General features: G+C 40.6%; 1 protein-coding gene across 1 annotated transcript; it reads left to right on the top strand.

Moving 5' to 3' along the window:
• The first annotated feature begins 9,665 nt into the window (after window positions 1–9,665).
• On the top strand, window positions 9,666–22,403 carry ZCCHC10 (zinc finger CCHC-type containing 10). Its single transcript, XM_029998042.2, has 4 exons — window positions 9,666–9,838; window positions 13,113–13,274; window positions 16,948–16,989; window positions 20,554–22,403. The coding sequence occupies exons 1-4, from the start codon at window positions 9,723–9,725 to the stop codon at window positions 20,819–20,821; spliced, it is 588 nt and encodes a 195-aa protein (XP_029853902.1). The 5' UTR covers window positions 9,666–9,722; the 3' UTR covers window positions 20,822–22,403.
• The last annotated feature ends 12 nt before the right edge of the window (window positions 22,404–22,415 follow it).

Below are 22,415 nucleotides of genomic sequence, written 5' to 3'. Positions count from 1 at the left end.
TATATTTTTAGAACTCTGTCACAGGATCTAATTATTCCAGAAGACCTGGACCATGAAAATCAAGAACAAATAAACCTGACACGCTGGAAATTACGGGGAGAAATCTGTGTGTTTATCATTGCTTTCACAAGCTTTCTAGCACATTTTCAAATTGGGTTTACAGCACTGATACATTTGCTTTTAACGGAGATGTATGACTAGAAGAAATGTCTCAGTACATTAAGAAATGTCAAGGCAAAATTCAACTATGAGGTAGCATAGCACGTTGCCACATTAATTTAAGGAAGTAATTTCATTTCTTACATCAAGGCAGACTTTGTCTTCTTCCAAGCAAGTAACTTGTCTTTTTCTTACGCACTTAAATACATAATCTGTGAAACCCTATCAGACATGAATATTCCTTATTTGAACATGCTGGGTTTGTCATTTGGAATGTATTGTGTGTGTTGCTACTTGGTTGCTTATCAGTAAAGTGATATATAGCTGAATACTTTTTGTTCTCTTTTGTTATCAGAATAATCAGTAATTTTCTTTTAAATTAAGGAGAAAACCCCAGAAGAATCATCAAAAAAGGGCTGTTGAAGATGCAGCTTGTCTCTTTTAAAATAGATGGCAACTATTCCAAGAACAAAATATCTCAGAAATTCTTGGGCTTTTGAAGATAATGTAAACAAAACAGCAAAAGCATTGAAGTTTCATAATTGCATCATATGCTCAGATTATGAATTTCAGAATTCAGTTATATATTTGATCAACTACTGCTATATATAAGAAAACGTGAGTCAGAGAATGTATTCATGTAATGATAACATGGCCTAAAACTCACGGCTATTTTTTAAAGAAGGAATAATTTGCTGTTGATATACTTGATACCATTTCACTGCTCTGAGTTGCAAACAGGTCTTCTGTAGCGTGGCAGGCATTACAAATATCTAATCCTCAAAACCCATGGCTATAAAAAAAATGGGGAAAAGACTGATGCATCTATGTTAATTTGTATGCTATGGGTGATTTTGTCTGTTCCTCAAAGTATCCTCGCTGTGCTTTCATTCAGTGGTTTACTTGATCTGTGCCTTAGTCCAGACTTTCCCGAAACTAACTCCTCTGGGGAGCTTCACAGAGAAATCCTGGTCTGGCAGATTAAGCATCCTCCTTTTTCTATTATCTCTATGCGAAATAGATGTATGATTTCAGTGGAAGTGCTTACATACTGCAAATCTGCCACTACAGTGCATCTCAGCGTACACCCAGTATCTTCAGACTCTGTTTACAGTGGCGTGTCTTCAATTCATTAATGCCGGCCAAACATGAAAATTAATATGGGCTTAAAATAAGTCCTAGCTGGTATCTGTCACAGGCTATTCTTTGGGCTGCTGTAAATAGTCATTGCATGTCATCTAATGTATGGTTCATAGTGCTATTCTGGGATATTCAAATAGAAATGGGCTTTGCAATCTCCTCAGCTGAGGGTATCTGGAGTATCATGTTGCCCCGAACTCTGATATGAATCATACCACATATAACACAGTTCTCAGAAAACCTTACCTCTCTGTGCTACGAAAGGTTACTCGGGAGCCATTTTCACCGGTTCAGTTATCTCAAGAATTTGCAGTGAAATAAATGTTGAAAGGATAATTTTCCCTTTTATTCTGGTTTCCATAGTTTTCCATCAAACTTGAAAGATAATGAGATTTCATGTGTTTACAAATTAAGCCATCACAAGTACTAAAGTATCAGAGCTGGATAATTGCTGACCAAACAAAACCCAAAACAACCAACTGAAAATTTCCCAAAGAAACATAATAAAAGCAAATAGGAAAAAGGAGGAAAAACAGATACAAGAAAAACAGTATTGGAAAGTGATGGGCACTATAGCAACAAACGCGTAAGTCTAAAGAATACATAAATGTTTCCTGAAACAACTATTTGCTCCTGGATGTTGTGTATTATGCAAACATCATAGTTGTATAATTAAGGCTAGTTCATAGTTTTGCATATACTTCCTAACACTGGAAATCAGTGCCTCGGGGCAGCCTGCCTGCATGAACGGATTTTAAACACGTAAGATTCTTCTCAGAGTGTTGGTCCATGAAAAGTGGCAGCAAAATGCGAGAGTCTTTATTCGGACAGGTTGTAATTACTGTGACAGCCTCCCCACTGAATTCTGGAGTTGCTGAACTGAGCTGCAAGTCCAGCAGACAGAATTTTTAATATATTGATGAGGTAAGGATGGTGTCATATGCTTTCAAAATATGAAACAGTGGCCATGTTAAAGGAAAAAAATTATAAATGCTACATGCAAGTGTACATCCCTTCACAGAATGCAAGGCTTTAGGAGAGAAATTTTAAAATTGTGATTAAGTTTTTCGATGTGACATAAAATTAGGAGGCATTGTTAATGAAAAACTGCATGATCCCAATGACTGGAGTAGTAAGACTGAAATGAAAATCAATGGTACAAAGATTAAGGTCATGCACACATGAACTAAGAGCAAAAAAAATCTTTTAGAAACTGGAAGCACATCAGTAGGAAATAATGGCAGAGAAGAATGACTTGCATCTAACCTCGCTGACCAGAGGATGGCTGTGGGTGGAAAGCATTGTACAAATGTGAAGAAGAAAATGTCTTAAGATGCATGAGGCATCTCCAGCTGAGACAGGAAAGTGTTAATGCCATTTGTATGTGGAATAATACTACACTTAATTCTTGTCACACACATTCAAAAGCATTGGGGTGACCCCCAGAAGGGACACAGGGATGGTCAGGGGAGCAGACAGTCAGTACTGCAGATGGAGATTGCCCCCATACAAGTGAAATGAATACAAGAGGGGATACAATCACTGCCTGTAAACACAGTGGGGATGGGAATAAGTACTTAAACTAAAGAACAGGTGAGATGAACAAATGGGTAAACTGATCACCAATAAATTAATTCAGAAATCAGGGGGATCCTGGAGCAATTGGAGCAATCAAGCTTTGGAAAGCCTGCTAAAGAGAGCTGGGAGGAAGAAAACAGCTTTAAAGATGAATCAGCGTAAGTGTATTGATGGGATTCTGTGAAATGGTTCCCACGATAACTGGAAGCAGCAGCGGTACCCAGTGGGTAACTTTAAACTCTGTAATCCCAAAGCATACAAGTCCTAAAAGACTGAGGATGGAGGCTACAGTCGCTCCTTGTCATGCCCTTCCCCATGGCACCTGTACGCTTACAGATGCAGGAGTTCGGGCCGGTGAGCCCATCTCGGAGGGGCGAAGGGCTGTGGCTGGGCACTGGACAGGAGCTCAGCCCCTCTTTTCTCCATCCAGACTATCCACAAACCTCCTAAAAGTTCCAGTATTTTGTGTGACACGCACACACGTTTGGTGCAGGTGACAGCCTTCCCCTCTTGTCCCGTTCAGGTTCGGACTGCCAGCCGGGCATCACGGCTGCACCGTCCCGCTCCCGGCCATCAGCCCCAAGCCCCTCCGCCTGCCGCTGAGGCTCCTTTGTACGCTCCGCTCCGCTGGCTGTCTGCCCAGGAAAGAAAAACATCTGAATTTGTTCTAAATGGATTTAATACATTCCAGTGACATATTTAATGATGTAAGCTTCCACAAACCGCACACACAAATGACGTCCCTGCTACGTCGACGTGCTTGACGCTCCATCGGGAGACATTCGGGATCTGTTGACACGCGGAGATACTTAGCGTTCACTGAAATGTGAGTTGAGGATCTAAAAATAGGGCAGAGTTTTCTAGGCTGGAGTGGGGAACAGTCAGAATAACACCAGAGTCCCATAGCAACGCTACACCAATGCTACCCCCTCTAGAAAAGGGGCGTTCGTCTCAAGTTCACAGATCATAAATTAAGTTTGGTTAAATGCATTCTAATAATAAAGCCTACTTTTTACTTTTTATTTCAATGGGAACTGTGGTTGAGCATCCGTGTAGATTACAGGTTTTGGGGGTGCATTATCCCTTTCAATGTATTTTTACAACAGCTGACCTAATGAAGACTAACCTGATTTGAGGCTCAAGAAGCTTCCTTCATGTGAATGCCAAGTAACAGTTCAAACTGGCATTTCTACCTTTTTTCTTTCAGCTTTCTGTACTATCCTTTAATTGTCTGTTTATGTGGTGGATACCAAAGGAGTCTGATATTACGCAAGCCTGAAATTCTAATGCATAGAGCCAGGGTCTGCTCTTAGTTACCAATATAAATATTGAGTATCTGCATCTATTTTACTAGAACAGACCTACATCCATACTGGTATTAAATTTATGTATATTATAAATACTTTTATTTTTGCCAGATCTTCCATTACCTGTTAAGTAGTTGAAACAAATACTTTTTGTGACTCTGCCAGAAGAGGAGACCCTTTTCACCATGCAAATATCATGTCATAATATGTTCAGCAATTTATACTGCAAGGAAAATGTACAGAAGAGGGAATGAGGGAACTCATCTTGCTTGGGAAGTTATGAGACAGTGAAACATAACTGAAAGATTTTGAGCTTGCGTTGCTTTATTTTATGCCTAGGAAGGGATTCCCATATTTCTGCTTCTCACAAGCAAGTCATCTGAAATATCACAACAGATGGGATCTCACCTGGAGTTCCCTACCCTGACGTGCTAAAACACACTGTGATGAGGCTGGTTCACTGAAATCCACCGGACGGCATGACGCAAGAAAACCGTCATATAAAGGCAGGGTGCAGGCAACGCTCTGGGGGGAAATAGGAGGTTTGCTCTTTAGACCACTTGTAAGGGACCAGCAGGGTACCGTGTTCATGCTCAGGGTTCACTGCAGCCAGTGCTCGTTTCACTTGGCTGTTCTGGTTTTGCTTTTGTGATGAAGAGAAACATTGGAATTTTCTTCATTTTAGGTTGGCTGATTTTTAAGGAAAGCTCTATAGGTAGACCCAGTATCTTCCATGAGGCCAACCAGTGTTTGAAAAGGTAGAAAAGCTTTGAGAAAACCCTCCTTTGCATGTTTTAAATATTTGATTCAGTAACCCCAGGTGGATTCAGACCCAGACAAAATGTGCAGCAGCCCAGCACCAATCCAGACTTTCCAGTAAACCGCTTTCTATCAGGTCCTGACGTAAAGCTTCGCTGCCCCAGACACCCTGCCCTGCTCCTGGATTTCAGTCTGGAGCTGTAGTGTAGGTGTGGCATTGTTTCCTGGGAAGAATGAGGTTGTTATCTGGAAATTCAAACTCCAGATGCCCTAGCAAAAGAATCACATCGGGAAAAGCTTTAATTAGAGAAATAAAACATGTTTTGGTAAGATCACTTTGTTTCTTTCACACATTTTATTTCATAGGCAGCATCAAAGTTTTTACTTTCTGTTCTGAATTAGGAAATGCAGAAAACAGAACAAAAGACGTTCCAGAATCTTGTTGTGTCCACATTGCGACTGTAGTGCTATTTGGAAATACCTGAGCCAAATTTGAAAGAACTGATTTGTGTACCCAAAAGTAGCAACATGCAGTTTCATGTGAGCTTGTTTCCTCTACAGATAAGCAAAGCAAGCTGGCCAACTCTAATGTTACCTTAATGTATGACTGTGTGTGTAAACTTGCAGTTACTGAAGGTACAACTGGGTGGAGGCAGGAAATCCTAGACAGGGAATGATTCAAATCTGCTGACTATATTCCTTATCACTGAGATTTTTTTCCAGCCTACAGTTTTGCCTGAATAAAGACCTTCTGTGTTTCCATCTCTCACTTACAGTTTTCTCTGATGCTGAAAGTGATAACAGGTCTACATACAGCAATTTGGTAGCCAGTGTGGGTCATTGGTTTTGGTTGTGGTTTGTTGGTTTTGTTTGTTTTGGGTTTTTTAAAATTATTATTATTATTTCTATGTCCAATTTGAATTGTGTTTTAATTTGTCATTTTTTTCAGTATGAAATACACGATGTGACTGATTTCTCTTTCTATTTCTGCAAGAGAGCTGGGGGAAAAAAATGAAACGCACATTTAAAAAATGCCAAGTGACACCGTCCCTAGTGCTCCCAGTTTATCATTATTATTGTCCAGCATTAGCACTGTCAGCTACTTAATTGCTAGTCATTTTGGAAGACTGTTCAGAGTTTTGAGTAACTGGCACTAGTAGCCAGCAGTCTTGGCAATGGAGTTTTAACCATTTATTCATGGACAAAGAAAGCTCTGACAACATTTTTCCAGTTTCACATACAGACCCTTAACAAATAGTGCGAGACCTTCATTTCGTAAGCAACATGTTTGCACAGAAAAGTGCTGGGGCATGGGAGCATAGCGAGAAAGGTCTCTGAGGAGCTGACACAAGGCAGCTCAGTGTTGGTGCCACTGAACCTTCAATACTTTCCCCATTTTCTTCTCCTGTGTTGTCTGCACACCTCCTCCCTTTCCTGCCTAGAGAGGGGCACATTTTGGAAAGTAATTTCTCTGCCCAGCATATTTAGAAATAGGTTCATGACACTGCAACTTTAAATAGCAACCTAATGTGCAAAGGCAGGATTTATGGGCACAGTCAGTTCATTGAGCAGCAGCATATCCCTGGAACCGTCCCCCCGACAGCGAAGCCAGCGCCGCGCAATGACTCTGCACATTTAGTCCGTAGAGCCTCGGAGTCGCATCCTCCGGTGTGCTCATGGGCCCTGTGGTGAATTACCTCTGAATGAAAGAATGTCTGTGAAGCGGAGATTTCAGGCTGTGGGAACCTGCCGACTTTGAACTCACAAGAACGCTTTCAAACTCCTCAGGTAGAAGGATTTTAAGTGGATTGTTCTAATAAAAGTACACCTTTAAAGCCTCTGTGTAAGGAAAAGCCCATACGCTCCATGGAGTAATCTGGCATATATCAGAAATCTTGCTATACTGGCCAATTTGGGAAACTGTAGTTCTGTGGCATTAACATTAGGAGAGTTCTACAAGTGCTAGAAGCACCAGAAGTTGTTGAAGTAGAGTGCAGATATGGCTATCAGTGTGTAACTTACTCCAAGATTTTAAGTAATACTGAGGTAAAAAAGGGATCAGCAGGCAGGAATTTATTGTAAAGCACGGATTATTATAAATCGCTGTTCTTAGCTATCTTGTCCTTTTAAGAAAATTTCTTAGTCAATCCTAAAGTAGGAAATTCTTCTGTCTAACTTTCTCCATTAAAAGTGAGACGCCAGACATCAAAATTCAAACACTGAGGCCAAACTCTGTTGCGTTTATAACACACCAGGCATCACACATCAGAATTTGGCTAAGGTGCCAGATACGATTAATCACAGGTTATCGCGGAGCATCATCCAAAACAGGACAATGATTAGATACAGCAAGAAGTGCCAGATATAGAAGAAAACATGATGCATACAGGAACAGCCACTAGCTTTAGACATTACAGTTGCAGAGTCTAGAGACAGGAACTACCAGAATATTTGACAATTAGTCACATGGTAATTAATACTGATGAGTTGGAGTTGTTTATGTCTCAGAGAATCCCTCGGTATCTTACTTTCCCAGTGTGATATTTAATTGGTGCCATTGTACCCAGCAGATGTTGTTACCATCCCTGTTATTATAAGTATTATGTGACACACAGCAGGAAGTGCTGGCTCTGGTGTCTCCTGGCTGTGACTTGATCGTGCACCATCAGAGGTGAAACACCTCCATGCCACACACCTGCTAGTTCAAGACCTGGGATACTCATCGCCTGAAAGCATCAGATTTTTATTGCTGTATTTTATGTGACATCATATAAATATACTTTTTTTATACATCTATGAATTGCTGAAAATATAAACCTGTATAGCCATCTGTTCTCACTACTGTTACGTTCCTCTGTTTTCTCCCCACAAATTCTGTTGTACCGTGTTCCCACCTTGTATCTTGTCTTGAGATAAGTTTGCTTTTCTCAGCAAGGCCTGCCTTTTACCCTTGTTCTACAGTTCCTCACATAGTAATGATCCAACTGGTACAGTTGGATTCTACTGAACTTAAGAAAATACAATATATATTTTTATTTTATATAATAGATGAATACCACCAACTCACAAGAAGCGCATTTGAAAGAGCTACATAGCTGATACTAATCTACTACAAATCAGTAACAGTTCATCTATTTCACTAAATGCAAATGTCCAGTGGAATGCCCATTTATTGCCTATTAGTTGTCCCTATGACAGGGTAGTTCTGAATTAATACTGAAAATGGTTGGATATAAAGTACTTCCAGGATACTAATAGCAGGAGTAATCACAATTCAGCATTAAAAAATGTTTTCTTGAGGATTTTTGTCATGAAATTTAAGATATCATTTTAAAACTGATCCCATGAGATAACAATGGGTTTTGATAAAGCCAACATATGAAGCCACGTTCCTTGCTTCCCTGAATCCAGGATATTGGCTGCTCTACTTGTGCCAGCTGGCAAGGATTCCCAAGGGGCTGCCTGCCAGGTATGTGCCATCAGAAAGCTCCAGCCACTGTTACTCTTCTTTACTGTGCCTAGACCTCTCCTCCCATGCCAGAGACTATAAGGAGATGATGTAGTAGCCAAAAATACTAGCTGCTGTTGGCATCGCTGAGAGACTATAGTCTCCTGGGCTGAATGGAGTGGAAGAATTCGCCTTACGATTCCTAGACATATCAGAACTGCATTTCTGTACGATCAAGTATAGAACACATTGGGTCAACACCAACATGACTTATGAGTATCCTCAGGCCCTGAGACTGTTTAATGGATTATTGAGCCATGGCCATGCACCCATACCAGTAGCAGAATTAATCTTCTCAGTTAGACAGAGATTTCTTTTTCTGTCAGTACGGGGTATAAAAATCTGACCTGCTAAAAATTAATGTGTTACTAAATGCTTGCACCTTTTTAGGACTGATAATGAGTTAAATTATTCCTTTCTGAAATCTAGCTCTTTCTGACATTTTTTTGGCACCTTCATGCTACGACCAGAGAGCTATTATGCTTTCCAACTTGTCGCATAGCTAAAAGCTCTTGAGAAGCTGTAGCAGGCTCCCTGCAGCTATGTTGAATTATTGACGCGGACAAATGAAGAGCTGAAACTACGCCAGTGTCACCCTGCGGTCAGGCCTGCTCGCGGGCTGAAGCAGCTCGGAGGTGGTGCCCCGTGGCAGCGGGGACCTGGATCAATAACCCCCCTCTTCCTCACCAACCCTGCACCCTACCCTTCTGCTGGTGGCCTTGGACGGCTTCCCCCAGCCACACACACAGCCAGGGATGGGCTGTCTCAGCTACAGTCCGTTCTGCTGCTGGTTTCAGGTATTGAAAACATGTCCCTCCTGAGAATTACAAGTTTTTAAGTGCGGCAGGTTCTTGTGAGGCGTTGACTGAAGGGAGAGAGCAGCAGCGGTTAGGCACCGGCAGGGCGGGAGCCCCCGGCTGACCGCCAAGAGGCTGAGGCGGCGGCCCGGGCCCGGCCGAGGGCTATGAGGGGCCGGGCCGCCGCCGGCCCAGCGCCCTGCGGAGACACCGGGCGCCGCGCCACGGGGCTAACGGAGGGGACAGCGAGGACCCGGCTGGACGAGGTGGAAAGCGCCGGGATGAGGCGGCGGGGACGGCCTGGGCAGGCCGGCCGGGGGCCATGACAGACCCCGCAGCGCGGCCCCGCCGCTGCCATGGCAACGCGGGAGGAGGCGAGGCGAGGCGAGGCGAGGCGGAAAGCGCGGTCCTCCCTCACGCGTCCTCTCTGGCCGCGGGAGGATTTACTCTCTGTGGCGGCCGCTCCTTCCCCCAATGGGAGGAGGCGGCGGACGGCATGGCCCGGCATGCAGCGCGGCCCGCGCCTCACTTCCCGGCCCGGCCGCTAAGATGGCGACTCCCATGCACCGCCTCATCGCTCGGAGACAGGCGTGAGTGCGGCGGGCGGGCGGGCCGGAGAGGCAGCGCGGCGGAGCCGGGGGTGGGTTGGGGTTTCCCACAGGCGAGCCGGAGCGAGGGGGAGGCCCGCCGGGCTGCGCCCTGAGGCAGCCGCTGGCGGGGAGGGGGCTGCGGAGGGGCGGCTGTGGGCCCCGGAGGAGCGGGGCCGGGGGCGTCCCCTGCGAGCGGGGGTCGTGGGTCCGAGCGCTTTCTGAGGGCACAGGGGCCCCCCCCTCTCCTCGCAGGTGCTCGGCATCCGAGGCAGGGTGCTGCTTGTCTGTCAGGAAACCGCTCGGAAATACGGCTGGGGTGACGCGGTTGGTGACGTCGTTGCAGTGAAATGACCAGAATGAAAGCAGGATTGTGGTAGAGGAGAGGGAGTCTTCAAAGTTCGGCTTTTGGCGTTAACAGTAGTTAGCAGCGTTTTGGGGAAACGCTACCTTACAGGTGGTGGCGTGCCGTAGCTTTCAGTGGAGCGTGTAAGATCTTGCGATGCAGGTCTTTACCGATTTTCATCGCAGGCTTTCAACAGTCAGATTAAGAAAAAAATAAGTTCTAGTTTCATGTTACGGTACATTTACAGACCTGTAAAAGAGAGGCAAGGAAAAAAGAAAGAAAGTGATCTTTGCTCAGATCTGGATATTGCATTCAAGTAATTCTGTCAATACCAAAGGGATCTGATTGCAAAACACTGAAATGTGGAAAAGCCAACATTTTTGTTTGTTTATGTTAAGTACAGCAAATGCCTGTGTTCCACTCTCATGTATTACTTGTGTTGGCTTTTTTTGTTTGCTGGTTTGGGTTTTGTTGTTTGGTTGGGGTTTTTTCCCTTCCTTAGAAGCAGATATTTCTTGTGTTTCAATTTTTGGAGTGAGTGTGGGGTTTTTGCCTGATGATAAGAGTTGGATAGAGTATGGATGAGTTGTGCGTTTTCTCGCCTTTTTCATTGTTTAGTGTAATCTCTTTCCTATTTTCTAGCAGGAAGTAATGTGGAATTTCAAAGTACTCATGGAATACTTGTGCTTTTAAGTTGCTCTTTTATATGAGTCAAGGAATGATTTTTGTGTTTCTTGTTATGTCCCTTTGTGCTTGATGGGTATATGCTAAATTGTGTACCTGCCAGCCTTTGCTTCTAGGTTGTGGTCATTGATCCCTATTAAAAGTTTACTTCAGTCTCGTGCTTTTCATTAGTGTTAAAACTTGTTAGTGCTGATATGGTATTTATACATCTGTAGTTGTTGAGCTATTCTGATCTTTTTCCTGGTAATTACTTGTATTGCTTTTAGGGCGTAGTCCTTATCTTTTTAGCTTGCATAGAATTGTCTGCCCTGGTCATGTGAGTAGTACCAAAGCCCTGGAAATACTGATTTATATTGTTGTTGTGTTAAACTTCCATTCTGTTCCTATGGAGACAGGTCTGGGCTAGTTTGGGATAGAAAAACATTCACTTTTTTTGGTTTTGTATGTTGATGAAGAGGAGGGAGTATCCTCATTCTGCTTATATGTAACTCCTGTGGCAGAGCCAGAAGTCCAAGGCAAGATAAAGCAAGTCATTCAAAGATGTTGGGGGTTTTGGTCATTACTAGACGTATTGCTTCCTGTTCAAGTCTGAGTTAATTGTGCAGCGTAGGTTACAAGTTTAATTAGTTTTCTAGTGCTGACTTAGATTAGTATTTCTAAGGCTAGACTATGAAGCCAAAAAATACCCTTTGCATTGAGAAAGTGATGGATGTTCAAAACAAGATTCCTTTCAAGATACAGTAGAACTGTCACAAAAGATGATGGCTAGAGTTGAAGGAGAAGCAATGCACACTTTGCCTTGTAAAGCAACACTCCTTTTGAGAGCAAAATGTTCGGTACCGGTCTGTTACTTTATGCTTTCTGAGTACTAAATCAACAGTTTAGGAGCCTCCTCCTAGTTAAGCCAGGGCTCTTACCTTCAGATAGTTTAGATGGGCTGGCCTTGAAAAATTAGTATTTTGGTGTTTGGAAAAAATGATAGAAGGTGGAAATAAGTTACAGCAGTTGCAGTGAACTGTATGGGAGCTACAAAGTCCGGATTTCAGTCCTGGCTCTAAAACTAATTTGTGATTCTGACCTTAAGTGAGTCACTTGACCACTGTATGAGTTTCCTTATTTGTAGAGGAGGAGGGTGTCTGTGAGAAGATAGCAAAACAGCTTTTGCAAAGCTTTGGAATAGTGGTGTAAGAGCTAGAATATGAAAACATGAATTATTTTTTTTCCCTTAACTGGCTTCTAAAAATGATCAAGGGATTTTACCACAGTGTGAGAACTGAAATGTGGATGTAAAATGCTCACTAAATACTTCAGGCGTTTAGATGGTACAGAGTAGTAAGTGAAGTCTTGCTTGATTTACATTGCACAAAGTGAGCAGGAATCTGATTGTCCTTACGATAAACCTTCTGCCAGGCTATAATGAATCTTAGTAAATTCAAATAAGCTACAACTAGGAGCATCCCTGTCTGAGAGCCCTAGGCTCTTTGTGAGAATTTGCCAGTTTGGTACTTGAGTGTTAAAATCTAGGATTTAGAAATGAAACCTGCTTTTTGCTAACAGTGTTCTAAAACATAATTTCAGTTATTTATCTGAAGCAAGCTAGAACCATGTGCAGTTTTTGGAGAGTAACAAATTGTATGCAGCATAATAATTCCCACTAACTGTTGCACAATTATATCCTATAATGCTAAAAGCTGTGCCAGTTAGGTTGACCAAAATGTCATTTTGGTGATAGGATTAATCTTTGTTCACTGGCAGAGAATGGTCCTAGTGGCATTTTTCAAAATGTTTAAGTTGTTTACAATATCTGAAGGGGCTGGAAAACTATGGAATCTTAAGAATGAGAGAAGACTGCAAGGTAGGCTAACCAGCAGCTAGTGTAAAACTAAAAGTGAAATTCAGGTGCAGTTGATGAGTGTGTTGACAGTTGATGTTGGTAATTCAGCATTTGCTACTTTAGCAGAAGAAGACTTAAGCTGAAGCTCTGAAACAGAGGAAAAGTGTCTCTTTGTTCTCTTTCATAAATAGTTGATATGAGAATGTTTTAATAAATGGAAATGTGTTTGCCTAAATTCTGTTACTGTTCTTGTCCTGATTTAAGATGTGTAATAACTAAAGCAGCCATGAATGTCTGGTTTAATCATAACTACGTATGCTGTTAAGAATCTGTATGATAAAAAAAATTAATAAATTTTCAATAGGTAGAACAGACTTGGAATCAGTCACTTAAGCAATTCTGCATTTTTGTAGGGAGGCAAACAAGCAGCATGTAAGATGTCAAAAATGTTTAGAGTTTGGACATTGGACGTATGAATGTACAGGGAAGAGAAAATACCTGCACAGACCTTCGAGGACAGCTCAATTAGCGAAAATTCTTAAAGAAAAAGAAAAGCAACTATTACTGCAACAAAGGTAAGATTGGCAGAATGAAAATGTCTAGTTTATCAATGTAAAGGTAATTTTGTATGTGGGTGGGAAAGATGGTGTCCTAGACCATTTTCTGTCATCTTTTCTTCCAAACTGTGTGATGCTTGCTTAATATTAGAGCCATTTTGTATGTTAGGTGGAATATGTACACTCAGGTCCCACAAAATTAAAATGTTGTTCATTAACACCTGCTTGCCTGAAATACACTTAAAACTTTTTTGGCCTGTCTGAAACAAAAAAGTGCACTAAGCCAGAGTTAAAATAGTTGGAGCCTTTTTTGTAATGGAATTCTGTTTCCTAATTCCTTGGTTACTTGATTTCATGTGTTTATGTGCTAGCACAAGCAGGTTGGTGTGAAGACTGTAAATGTATTTATAACAAAGAAGCAATTAGGTTTACTGTTAGACTGTGCAGTTAAAACCTGGTCTTCTGGATATGACCTGACAGTGCATCTGTGCTGGCACAGCTCCTGTATATTGCTCATTATGAGCTGTAATGGTTAAACAGGTGAATGAGAGTTTGATTATCAGGTGTTTTTAACTCTCAAAGCAAAAACATCTCACTGAATTGCATAACTATTTTCCTCTTTGACATCTGAGAAAGTGAAAGATACCTGCAGCTAAACAGAAAAATCTAAGCAAAACTCTGTATGTGTGATGTGATTTCCTTTCCACTTTGCTTTGTGAGTAGATTTTAATGATTCCCCCAAGTTTAATAATTGTTTTAACAAGCAACTCCAGATGACAGAGAAGAATAATGTAGCACATTAGTTTTGCATTAAATTCCTATGTATGAGGGTCTCTGTGCTGCTATTGCAACTCAAATTTAGATACAGTAGCTGGAGAGTTGTTGCCTCAACCCCACTGAGGGACAGTATCATTTGCAGCCATTGCAACTAAAACTGTTGAGGGTTTGGAAACATACCCTCTGTCGCTGCCACGTGCAGCTCAGTATGTTGGCTGTAGGTCATTACTGCTGCCAGGATGTGAGTTATGGAAGAGTGTTCACACCTTTTGCTCTGTTATCTCAATGGGAAAAGAAAATGGGTGGTAACCTCTGGCAGAGAGGTCTGATTTGACTTCGTCAGCTGTTTCAAATGAGGCAGCAGTATGAATCAGTGCTGAAATACTGACTTAAGTGGGAGGCCATTAGCTTCTGTTAAGAGTGACACAAAATGTTTGATTTTGAAATTAATTTTGATCCAATGAGTAATTCTGAAGCAATTGTAATCCCCTAGTATTGTAGATAAGAAATCAGGAGTGCTTAGGCTCTAAAACTTGCTTCCTTTGGAGACAGTTTAGAAGATTGAGTTTAAGACTTGGATTATTTCCTTGTTCCTTTCCTGCCCTATTTCTGTTGAATTCTGCAGGTTAACATTGGAGGATAGTGCATTGAGGGTGAAATTGCTTGTTGCCTGGCCATTGTGCTTGAGTCTGTGTATGGGATAATTTTATATGGGAGTTGCAGGACTGTCCAGTGTCTGTCATGAATGGAGTTTTTTGAGCTGTAAATCTAACAGTGTGAGGGGTATGTGGTGTGAAAAGTCATCTCATAAAAGGAAGACTAAGTAATCCTTAGATGGGAACAGTTTTTAATCCTGGTTAAATTGGGCTGGATTCATAGTGGTTACATAATCATAAGCTCTCTGAAGCTCCTTAACTATGCCATGAGGTATCCAGTCCCTTAGATGCCGATGTTACGCTTTCATGGATGAAGCTTGTTCTTCATGGAAAGAACAACTTCCTAGGTCACGCTTTTACTCTTTGTATAGCTTGCTTTGGAAGGTTATTTCTTGTTTGCAGAAAAGTTGGGTCTCCTACAGGTCTGCTTCAGAGTATTTGTATCGTCATCTTTAAAGACCTAATACTGAATCATTAACCAGAAGGCAAACATAGTCTAATAAGGTTGATACTTACTTTTTGACAACCACATACAAGATTTTTCAGCATTAACTCATTTCGGCAGTTGTTCCAGGATCCTTCTATTTGCCCAACGTTGACCCTGCAGTTCAGATGGACACTATGGAGGTTTTGCTTACTGGTGCCAGTAAAGACCACTGCTTGCCCATCCTAGAGTAGGAGTTGGGAGGGGAGGAAAGGTGAGAAAATGCTTATTCCTTAGTGATGTTGCTGTATTGAACCAAAACCAGGATGCCCGAGTCTTATTTATGGTTCTGAAGACAGTGTGGTGCCACAGGGACAAACGACCAAGTGTCATGAAGCAGATTGATCTGCAGGGGACTGACCCCTGTAAGTTGTGTAGTTCCATGGAGTAGTCAACTCCTATACTTATGCATACGGTAAACGCTAGAGGGAGGCATAGACCTCTGCCACGGCAGCCTGGGTTACTCAGATGTTGAATTAGGTCCCGTCTTCTAAAAGGTGCTTTGGGATCTAATTCTGTTTACTCCCAGTGACTTCTCTTACCTGTGAAACACCTGGTTACCTATGGTAAGGGTATAAGGCCTTAATAATAATATAAATATTAACAAAGTTCAGCAATACAGGAGGGATTATAATTTGGTGTGAAATTTGAAGATCAGTCAATCTTCCCCTTGCCCACAGGAAACTGTGGGGAGTGTGGGAAAACTCTTCTATGTAATTATAATATTTTTGTATCATACGTGTGAAAATTGAAAAAAAAATCTCATTTTTCTGGCATACAAATGGCATTGAGTACTTTTATTGAAATACAGTATCATTTAACACTTTCTTCTTTCTACCCTTTTCTGGAGTCTTTATCAAGACATACTGCTGTCTGATTTCTAAATGAAGTATATTTGCAGTTTTTACTTTTATTTTTGTGTATTTAAGATGGCTTCTAATAACAGGTTTCAGTTGAGGAAAAAGTATCCTGGTTCATGAAAGAATGTACAACTTCCTCATGTATCAGTGGCACATTAAGTATGTTGTAAGTATATGATGAGGGACTACTTTAATTGCACATGTACATTCCAGGTTGAATTATGTGCTATATATTTGCAGTGGATTGAGAAGAGCTTGTGACTGGTACATTTGACTGAAAGATTTTTATTTTCTTAAAAAAAAAAATAAAAAATCCAGAAGTGAAGACTGGTTTAAAAAAGAAAAATAAATCCCTCAGTTTTGTTAAAAGAAACTTCCTTCTGTGTCACTTACCCCTAAAACTTTCTGTGAGTATATGAACACATGGGAATCTGAAAGACAGACGGCTGGAAGGCATCAATATAAGTAGATTGTTCTGTGTCTTTTTGTACTTGAAGGAGATGCATGGTGAAAGCTACAGACTAATTCAGTATTTTACCCTTTGTTTCAATCAATTCAGTTATTGCTAAATATGGTTATATAGAACTTTTTTGTATCCTTTTCTACTATGCCTTTCCCATCCCAAAATATTGTTGTCTGTATAATATGAAGAGTAAAGAAGAGTAAAGCATACTTAACACAGACACTTAGAGGTGAATTGCCGCTTTTTTTTTTTCTTTCCTGATATGTAGATATTGTTGTTTTTCTGGTTTGAATAGTGGCTGAAAATAGATGCCAAATGAACTTTGGGCAGTGTGGCTCTGCCAGTGGGATATCAGTTTTCTAATATTAAACTCAGCTCCACTGTGCTGCTATTTATTTAATTCTCCTACTTCATTAATCAAAGCCATTGTTTTTCCCCCCACCTTAATTAGCGCTGGAGAAAGCACTGCGGAAAGGAAGACCAAGAAAAAAAGGTACGTGGGGAATGATGACAAATTGTGCAGCTGTTTCAGTGTGTGATCTTGCACTGGGTATTGCAATTTGGAAGGCTGGGGGGAGGGAGTCAACAATACAGTTTTGATTTTACTGCTTTTAGCCTGTTACAGGCATTTGCATGACAGACATTTGGAGAATTTCTACTCCTCCCTGTCCGAAAACTCTTAAATTCTTTGTCCTCTGCTTGTCTCCCTACTGATTGTTCTATCTCTACGTGATCTTATTTTAATAATAAAATCTTCCGATTTCTGCCTCAAAGTTCATCAAGTGTATTTTAAACAATTGTGCAAGAATGGCATACTGTTTTCTAGTCTGTAATTGCTCTACCTACCCATCTTGCTCTTCCTTTTGTTGTTTTCATTTCCTTCTTGTAGCAGCTGTCTCTCTCTGAAGCTTTGTCTAGAGAATGAAATAAAGCATATTAAAAAAACCCAACCCCAAAACCAAACAAAAAACCCCAATCCCAGACCAAGCCAAAATCCAGGAAATAAACCTCCTCCCTGCCCCAAGTACTAGTTTGAGCCAAGAACTATTTTGACATTATTTCTACTTCACTTTGCATTAATGTTTGCTTAGGAATTTGCTTCTGTCTTTATTGGCAAAACCCTTTCGGGAACAGCTAGAACCCTGGCTGTAATACTCCTGCTAATGATGTTGTGAGTTTTACTTATGGGGGATATCTGTACAGTAATAGCCTCATTATCTCTTTGCATTTATTTGATTGTTCTCTGTCTCTAAACCTGATCTTCTAAAAACAGTTTTCAGAAGACTTTTAAAGACTAGGCCTTTTGCTTTGTGTAGCAGTCATTAAATAAGCCACAGCAGTTTTTTAAAATACACCTTTAATTTAGGCTATCATGTGGAATGTGGCTTTATTGGAATGCTTCTTGGTGAGTGTCTTAGTTCTAATATCAGAATATGTTTTATCAAAGGCTTCTTTCTCAGTAGTGTCCGTTTATTGTTGGGAGTTAGTTAGGACTAGTGAGATCATAAATTAACTGATTTTTAAACAACGTAGTTCAGACCTCTTTCTGCCTCAGTTTTGTTATATATGGCAGTCTTCTACTTGGCATAATGATTTTCACAGTATTTGAGCTCTAAATCAATGCAAAAATGAAAAGAGCAAAAGGATTTATGGTAGAGGGGGTGGTTTGGTCACTTTTTCCTTAAAATTTTAAAACTCTTCTAAGTTTGAATTGTTGTCCTGTTTTTAAGCAAGCACCAAATCCATCAGTATAAATTCCTTTCCAGATCGCTTGCTATTTATATTTTTATTATGATACAAGAAGAATTAAATGTGGAATATTCAGCAAAGTGTTACCATTGGATAGGATATATAAGTTCCAGATTTAAAAAAAATAAATGCAGACATTAGGGTTCTGGCAGTAGTGGGCACTAACCTTTTACATAGTGTATGTTTGTTTTGATATAAACAGTAATAAGTAAGCTACAGGCTTAACCAGAAAAACAGGAATGGGCAAAGCAGCTGTTGTACAATCTTGTGACCTCAGGTGACACACAGCAGTCTTCTGGGTGCATGTTTCCTTCAATGTTCCCATATGGCATACTTTGGTTATTAACTGAAAGCGTGCTTCATGCTTGGATCACAGATAAATCTACCTGTCTGAAGGGTAAAATCATGTCTTAATTCACTTGTTTCTTCAGGCACCTAGCTGTAATTGTGCCCAAAATTGTAGATTTGATTTAAGTAGCAAGTTTAAAATCACCTAGGCTGGTTAGATGATTGCAATAGAATTAGAAAGGACAAAATGTCTCAGAGAGGGGTGATAGCATGTGTTAGAAAATGCAGCAGTTGTTCCATGATTGGTGCATGGAATCATACCAGATACTAACATTTGTGAACTTGTTTTGAGGAGAAGGAATGCTTGTCTCCTGGAGAAATTTTGTACTTTTACAGTGGTGTAGTAGACCCAAAGATCTTAGATCTACTGATCTACAGCATCTGGGTTGTCCCATTACCTAATTGGGACAAGGTGAAGTAGTGAATTTTACTTGCTCCATCTCCAGCCTCCTTCTGTAACTACCAACAGGCCACAGATTGCATCACCTGAAAACAAGTATCTGCTTGTTTCTTCTGTCATAGATCTAGCTGTTTCTTCCCTCTAGGGAGAAGCAGTATTAAGTGTTATATTCTGATGTTTCTGTGAGTGGGTTTCAGATTATAACTTAAATATTGGAGATCCATGGACTGCTCCTATGGATTCTGTGAAAGGTGATTAGGAAAAGAAAGTTCAAAGGTATCATTCAGGGGATCCTCTGACTGATTCTTGTCTATATGAATGGGTCTGCAGATCTAATGAAACTGTTTAAATTGAAACTACTAGTCCCATTGTTTTGGTTTTCTCATCTTAAGACTAGTTTTTCACAAACAGCAAGTCTGTATTTAACCAGCCCTTACGGATTTATCTTTAATAAATAGCCATTGTGTCTGCATGCAGAGAGATACCAGATTACAGATGTATTGTAAAAATTTCAGTGGTTCATAGCTTAATGCATGCATCCAGATTTGTCAGCTGACATGACCATGGGTGATATGATGAAAAAACGTTATTCTTTCTCTAATAGCCTTAACATAAGCATTTCCTGAGCAGTTGTGTTTAACCAAACCCTCTGATAGAAACTACTACATTAATTTTCTAATGGAAAGAAAATTCTGCATTATTATATCTAGCACTTTTGCATGCTGTTTGGTTGACTTGGCGGGAAGCAGGGGGAATTAATACCTTTACACTTTATTTGGAGAAAGATCTATGGAAGAATTTAATTGTGCTTTCTTGGAATTCATATTCCCTTAATCAGAGACCTTGATCTTGAGAACGACAGCCTCAGTAAGGGCTAAAAAGCGGGGTGGGGGCGGGGGGAAGAATTGCAGAGGATTCTGAAATCCACTTTGCTGTGTTTGTAATTCTGTCTTTGTCTTGGACCGTTTCCACCCCTTCTCCTCCACCCTGAAAATATAAGCATCCTGTAGTGGCAGGTAATTTGGGTTCTTTTGCCAGGAGTAATCTAAGAACAGTTTCTGTTGAGTACTATTCTGACATTTGTGAAATCACTGAGGAAACTTCCACTGACTTTTACATTGTCAAAATTTCACTCCTTATTACAGTGGTGTGCTAGGGAACTGATCTTTGTTAATTTTTCCCCGAGGCTTTAGTAGTGCAGGACATTCATACTCCTGCAGCCTTGTTCTTTTATTTAGCCATGTCAGTAAAGACACTCATCATTACTATGAACAAGATGCTTGCCAGCTTTCAAACTTCACCTTTTTCTGTAGTCCTGTTTTGGCTTACTTCATGTACGTGGTGTCACTCTGCCGTTGCTCAAATGGCCAAAATGCATTCATTCAGAATTGGAAAGGGGGGGGGGGGGGGGTGGAGTATGGGAATTTGTTTTAGACTGTCAGGCCTGGAAATTTTCTGACCAAATAATTGGTCTTTGGATTACAACATGGTATAAAGAACACTGTAACGAATGCTGTCTGTAGCAGGCCTGTTCTCATCTGTGTATTTGTTTTCTTTCAGATCTAAAAGTGTGACCAGTTCCAGCAGCAGTAGCAGTGCCAGTTCGGCTAGTGATTCCTCATCTGACAGCGAAGATTCTTCTACCTCTTCTTCTGATGATGATAGTGACAGTGATGAGAGTTCCTCTACTTCCTCATCTTCTCCATCCTCGAGTAGTACTTCCTCTTCTTCAGAGTTCGAATCGGATTCTAGTTCCTCCAGCAGTAGCAGCAGCAGCACAGACAGTAGTTCTGATGATGAGCCGCCAAAGAAAAAGAAGAAGAAATAGTGTGGTACAGTCTAGAACTGTTTAGTGAATGATAACGCTCTTCAGAGATGTTTTGAGCCCGTGGTTGCCAAGCAGTTTAACTGGTCAACATTTCTACTGCTAAAACTTTCTAAATGTTTTGCATAGTTGTTCATGAGACATGAAAGGTATTAAATGGCACGTGAGACTTACTGAAAGAGTATTTTTGTGGTTTATCCTTTTATGGAAAATTTTACTTTTTTAGTTCAGAAATCTATCATCAGATTTGTTTATATGAGCTAAGGTCCGGTAACCTGGATGTTTACATGCTGGAAAGCAAAAGCTTTTTATTGCAGATCATGCTGTGCATCATATGCTACTACTCTGTTTATGACAGCTTCACTTACATTTAGAAAATCCTCTAAACTATTAGAAGCAAAAGTTTTACACTGCTGGCTGTAGAGCACTGTCATTGTTGAAACTGAATGCACAATGTTGCACACAGAGGGCCTTCCATCTCACTGTTAACAAATGTATTATATGCTGCTGAGCTTTTTTTTCTGATGGCTTTTCCTGATGCTTCCAGGTCAAGTCTTCACTGCAACATAAAACTTTAAATAGTGTTCATTTGTCAACGATCAATATACTACTTGTGCTGTACAGAGGCTTTAGTCTTTTCAACTCGCCTGTTTCCTTAGCTCATGTATTTGTAGCATTTTCTGAGACACAGAGCGTCTCTTGCAGCAGTGTCTGTGTAAGAAAGAGGAGCAGTGCACAGGGGAAGAATTATGACTGATGCTGCTTAGGAGTTTCATCTTTGTGCCTTTTTTTGTAAATTAAATGTATCCTAGTGAGAGAAGGGCTTGAGTGGGTGTTTTTCAGAACTCCATTAGCTTTCCATACAGAACATGGTCAGTAAAACCAGAGAAATAGTAGTAACAAACAAAAATGGGCGCTATTTTCAAGGACATGGGAAAAAGGCTATTTTCACTGGATGCTCAGTAAGAAAAGGAGTCGCCTTTAAATAGAGGTCCTAAAGGAGAGTGTTTCCCTTTTGATATTTTTGCAAAAAATTGTTGTGTAATGCAAGATTACCAATCCATGTTGTTGGGCACATGATGACTGGCATTATGGTCTGCAGTATAATCAGTCCATTATTTTTATGTAATAGTGTGTACGTGTCTGTGAAAATCTGGCATGGGAGAAGCAGCAAGTTAGTGCAAAAAAAAACCCCCAAAAAACAACAAAAGCAAAATCCAAATGTACTGCAGAACAAGTATTGCTGGTTGCAAATTGAGCGTTATTTGTGCTTTTCGTGGATTGAAGCAGTTGGCATTGGTATTTTAATTTTTGATGCGGTCTCCTGAATTTCATATCGTTGGAGTGCCCTTTTTGGGGGAGGGGGCAGCACATGTGGAAGAATTCTTAAATATCTTGGTTTAGGTAAAATATAGTAACTAAACTATTTTTTATATTTTTATGGAAAAAGTAGTGTGTAGAATTACTTTTGAATAAACTGTGCTTATTTAAATGTTTGAAAATATGTACGTTGTATGTTTTAGTCTGTAAGCATTACTGTGTTTTACAGAACACTGCAGACTGTAAATAAAATTACCAGAAAATTGTTTAAGTCGTC

Source organism: Aquila chrysaetos, chromosome 22 (genome assembly GCF_900496995.4).
Source record: "Aquila chrysaetos chrysaetos chromosome 22, bAquChr1.4, whole genome shotgun sequence".
Classification (NCBI taxonomy): domain Eukaryota; kingdom Metazoa; phylum Chordata; class Aves; order Accipitriformes; family Accipitridae; genus Aquila; species Aquila chrysaetos.
Note: the sequence above shows the minus strand (reverse complement) of the source record. Positions and strands in the feature narration are given on the sequence as shown.

Bases quoted from the DNA above. Each gene is read 5' to 3' on its own strand.
- ZCCHC10 (XM_029998042.2), top strand. From the start codon at position 9,723: ATGGGAGGAGGCGGCGGACGGCATGGCCCGGCATGCAGCGCGGCCCGC. The intron at 13,275-16,947 runs GTAAGATTGGCA...CACCTTAATTAG, and splicing joins CAACTATTACTGCAACAAAG to CGCTGGAGAAAGCACTGCGG. The intron at 16,990-20,553 runs GTACGTGGGGAA...GTTTTCTTTCAG, and splicing joins AGGAAGACCAAGAAAAAAAG to ATCTAAAAGTGTGACCAGTT.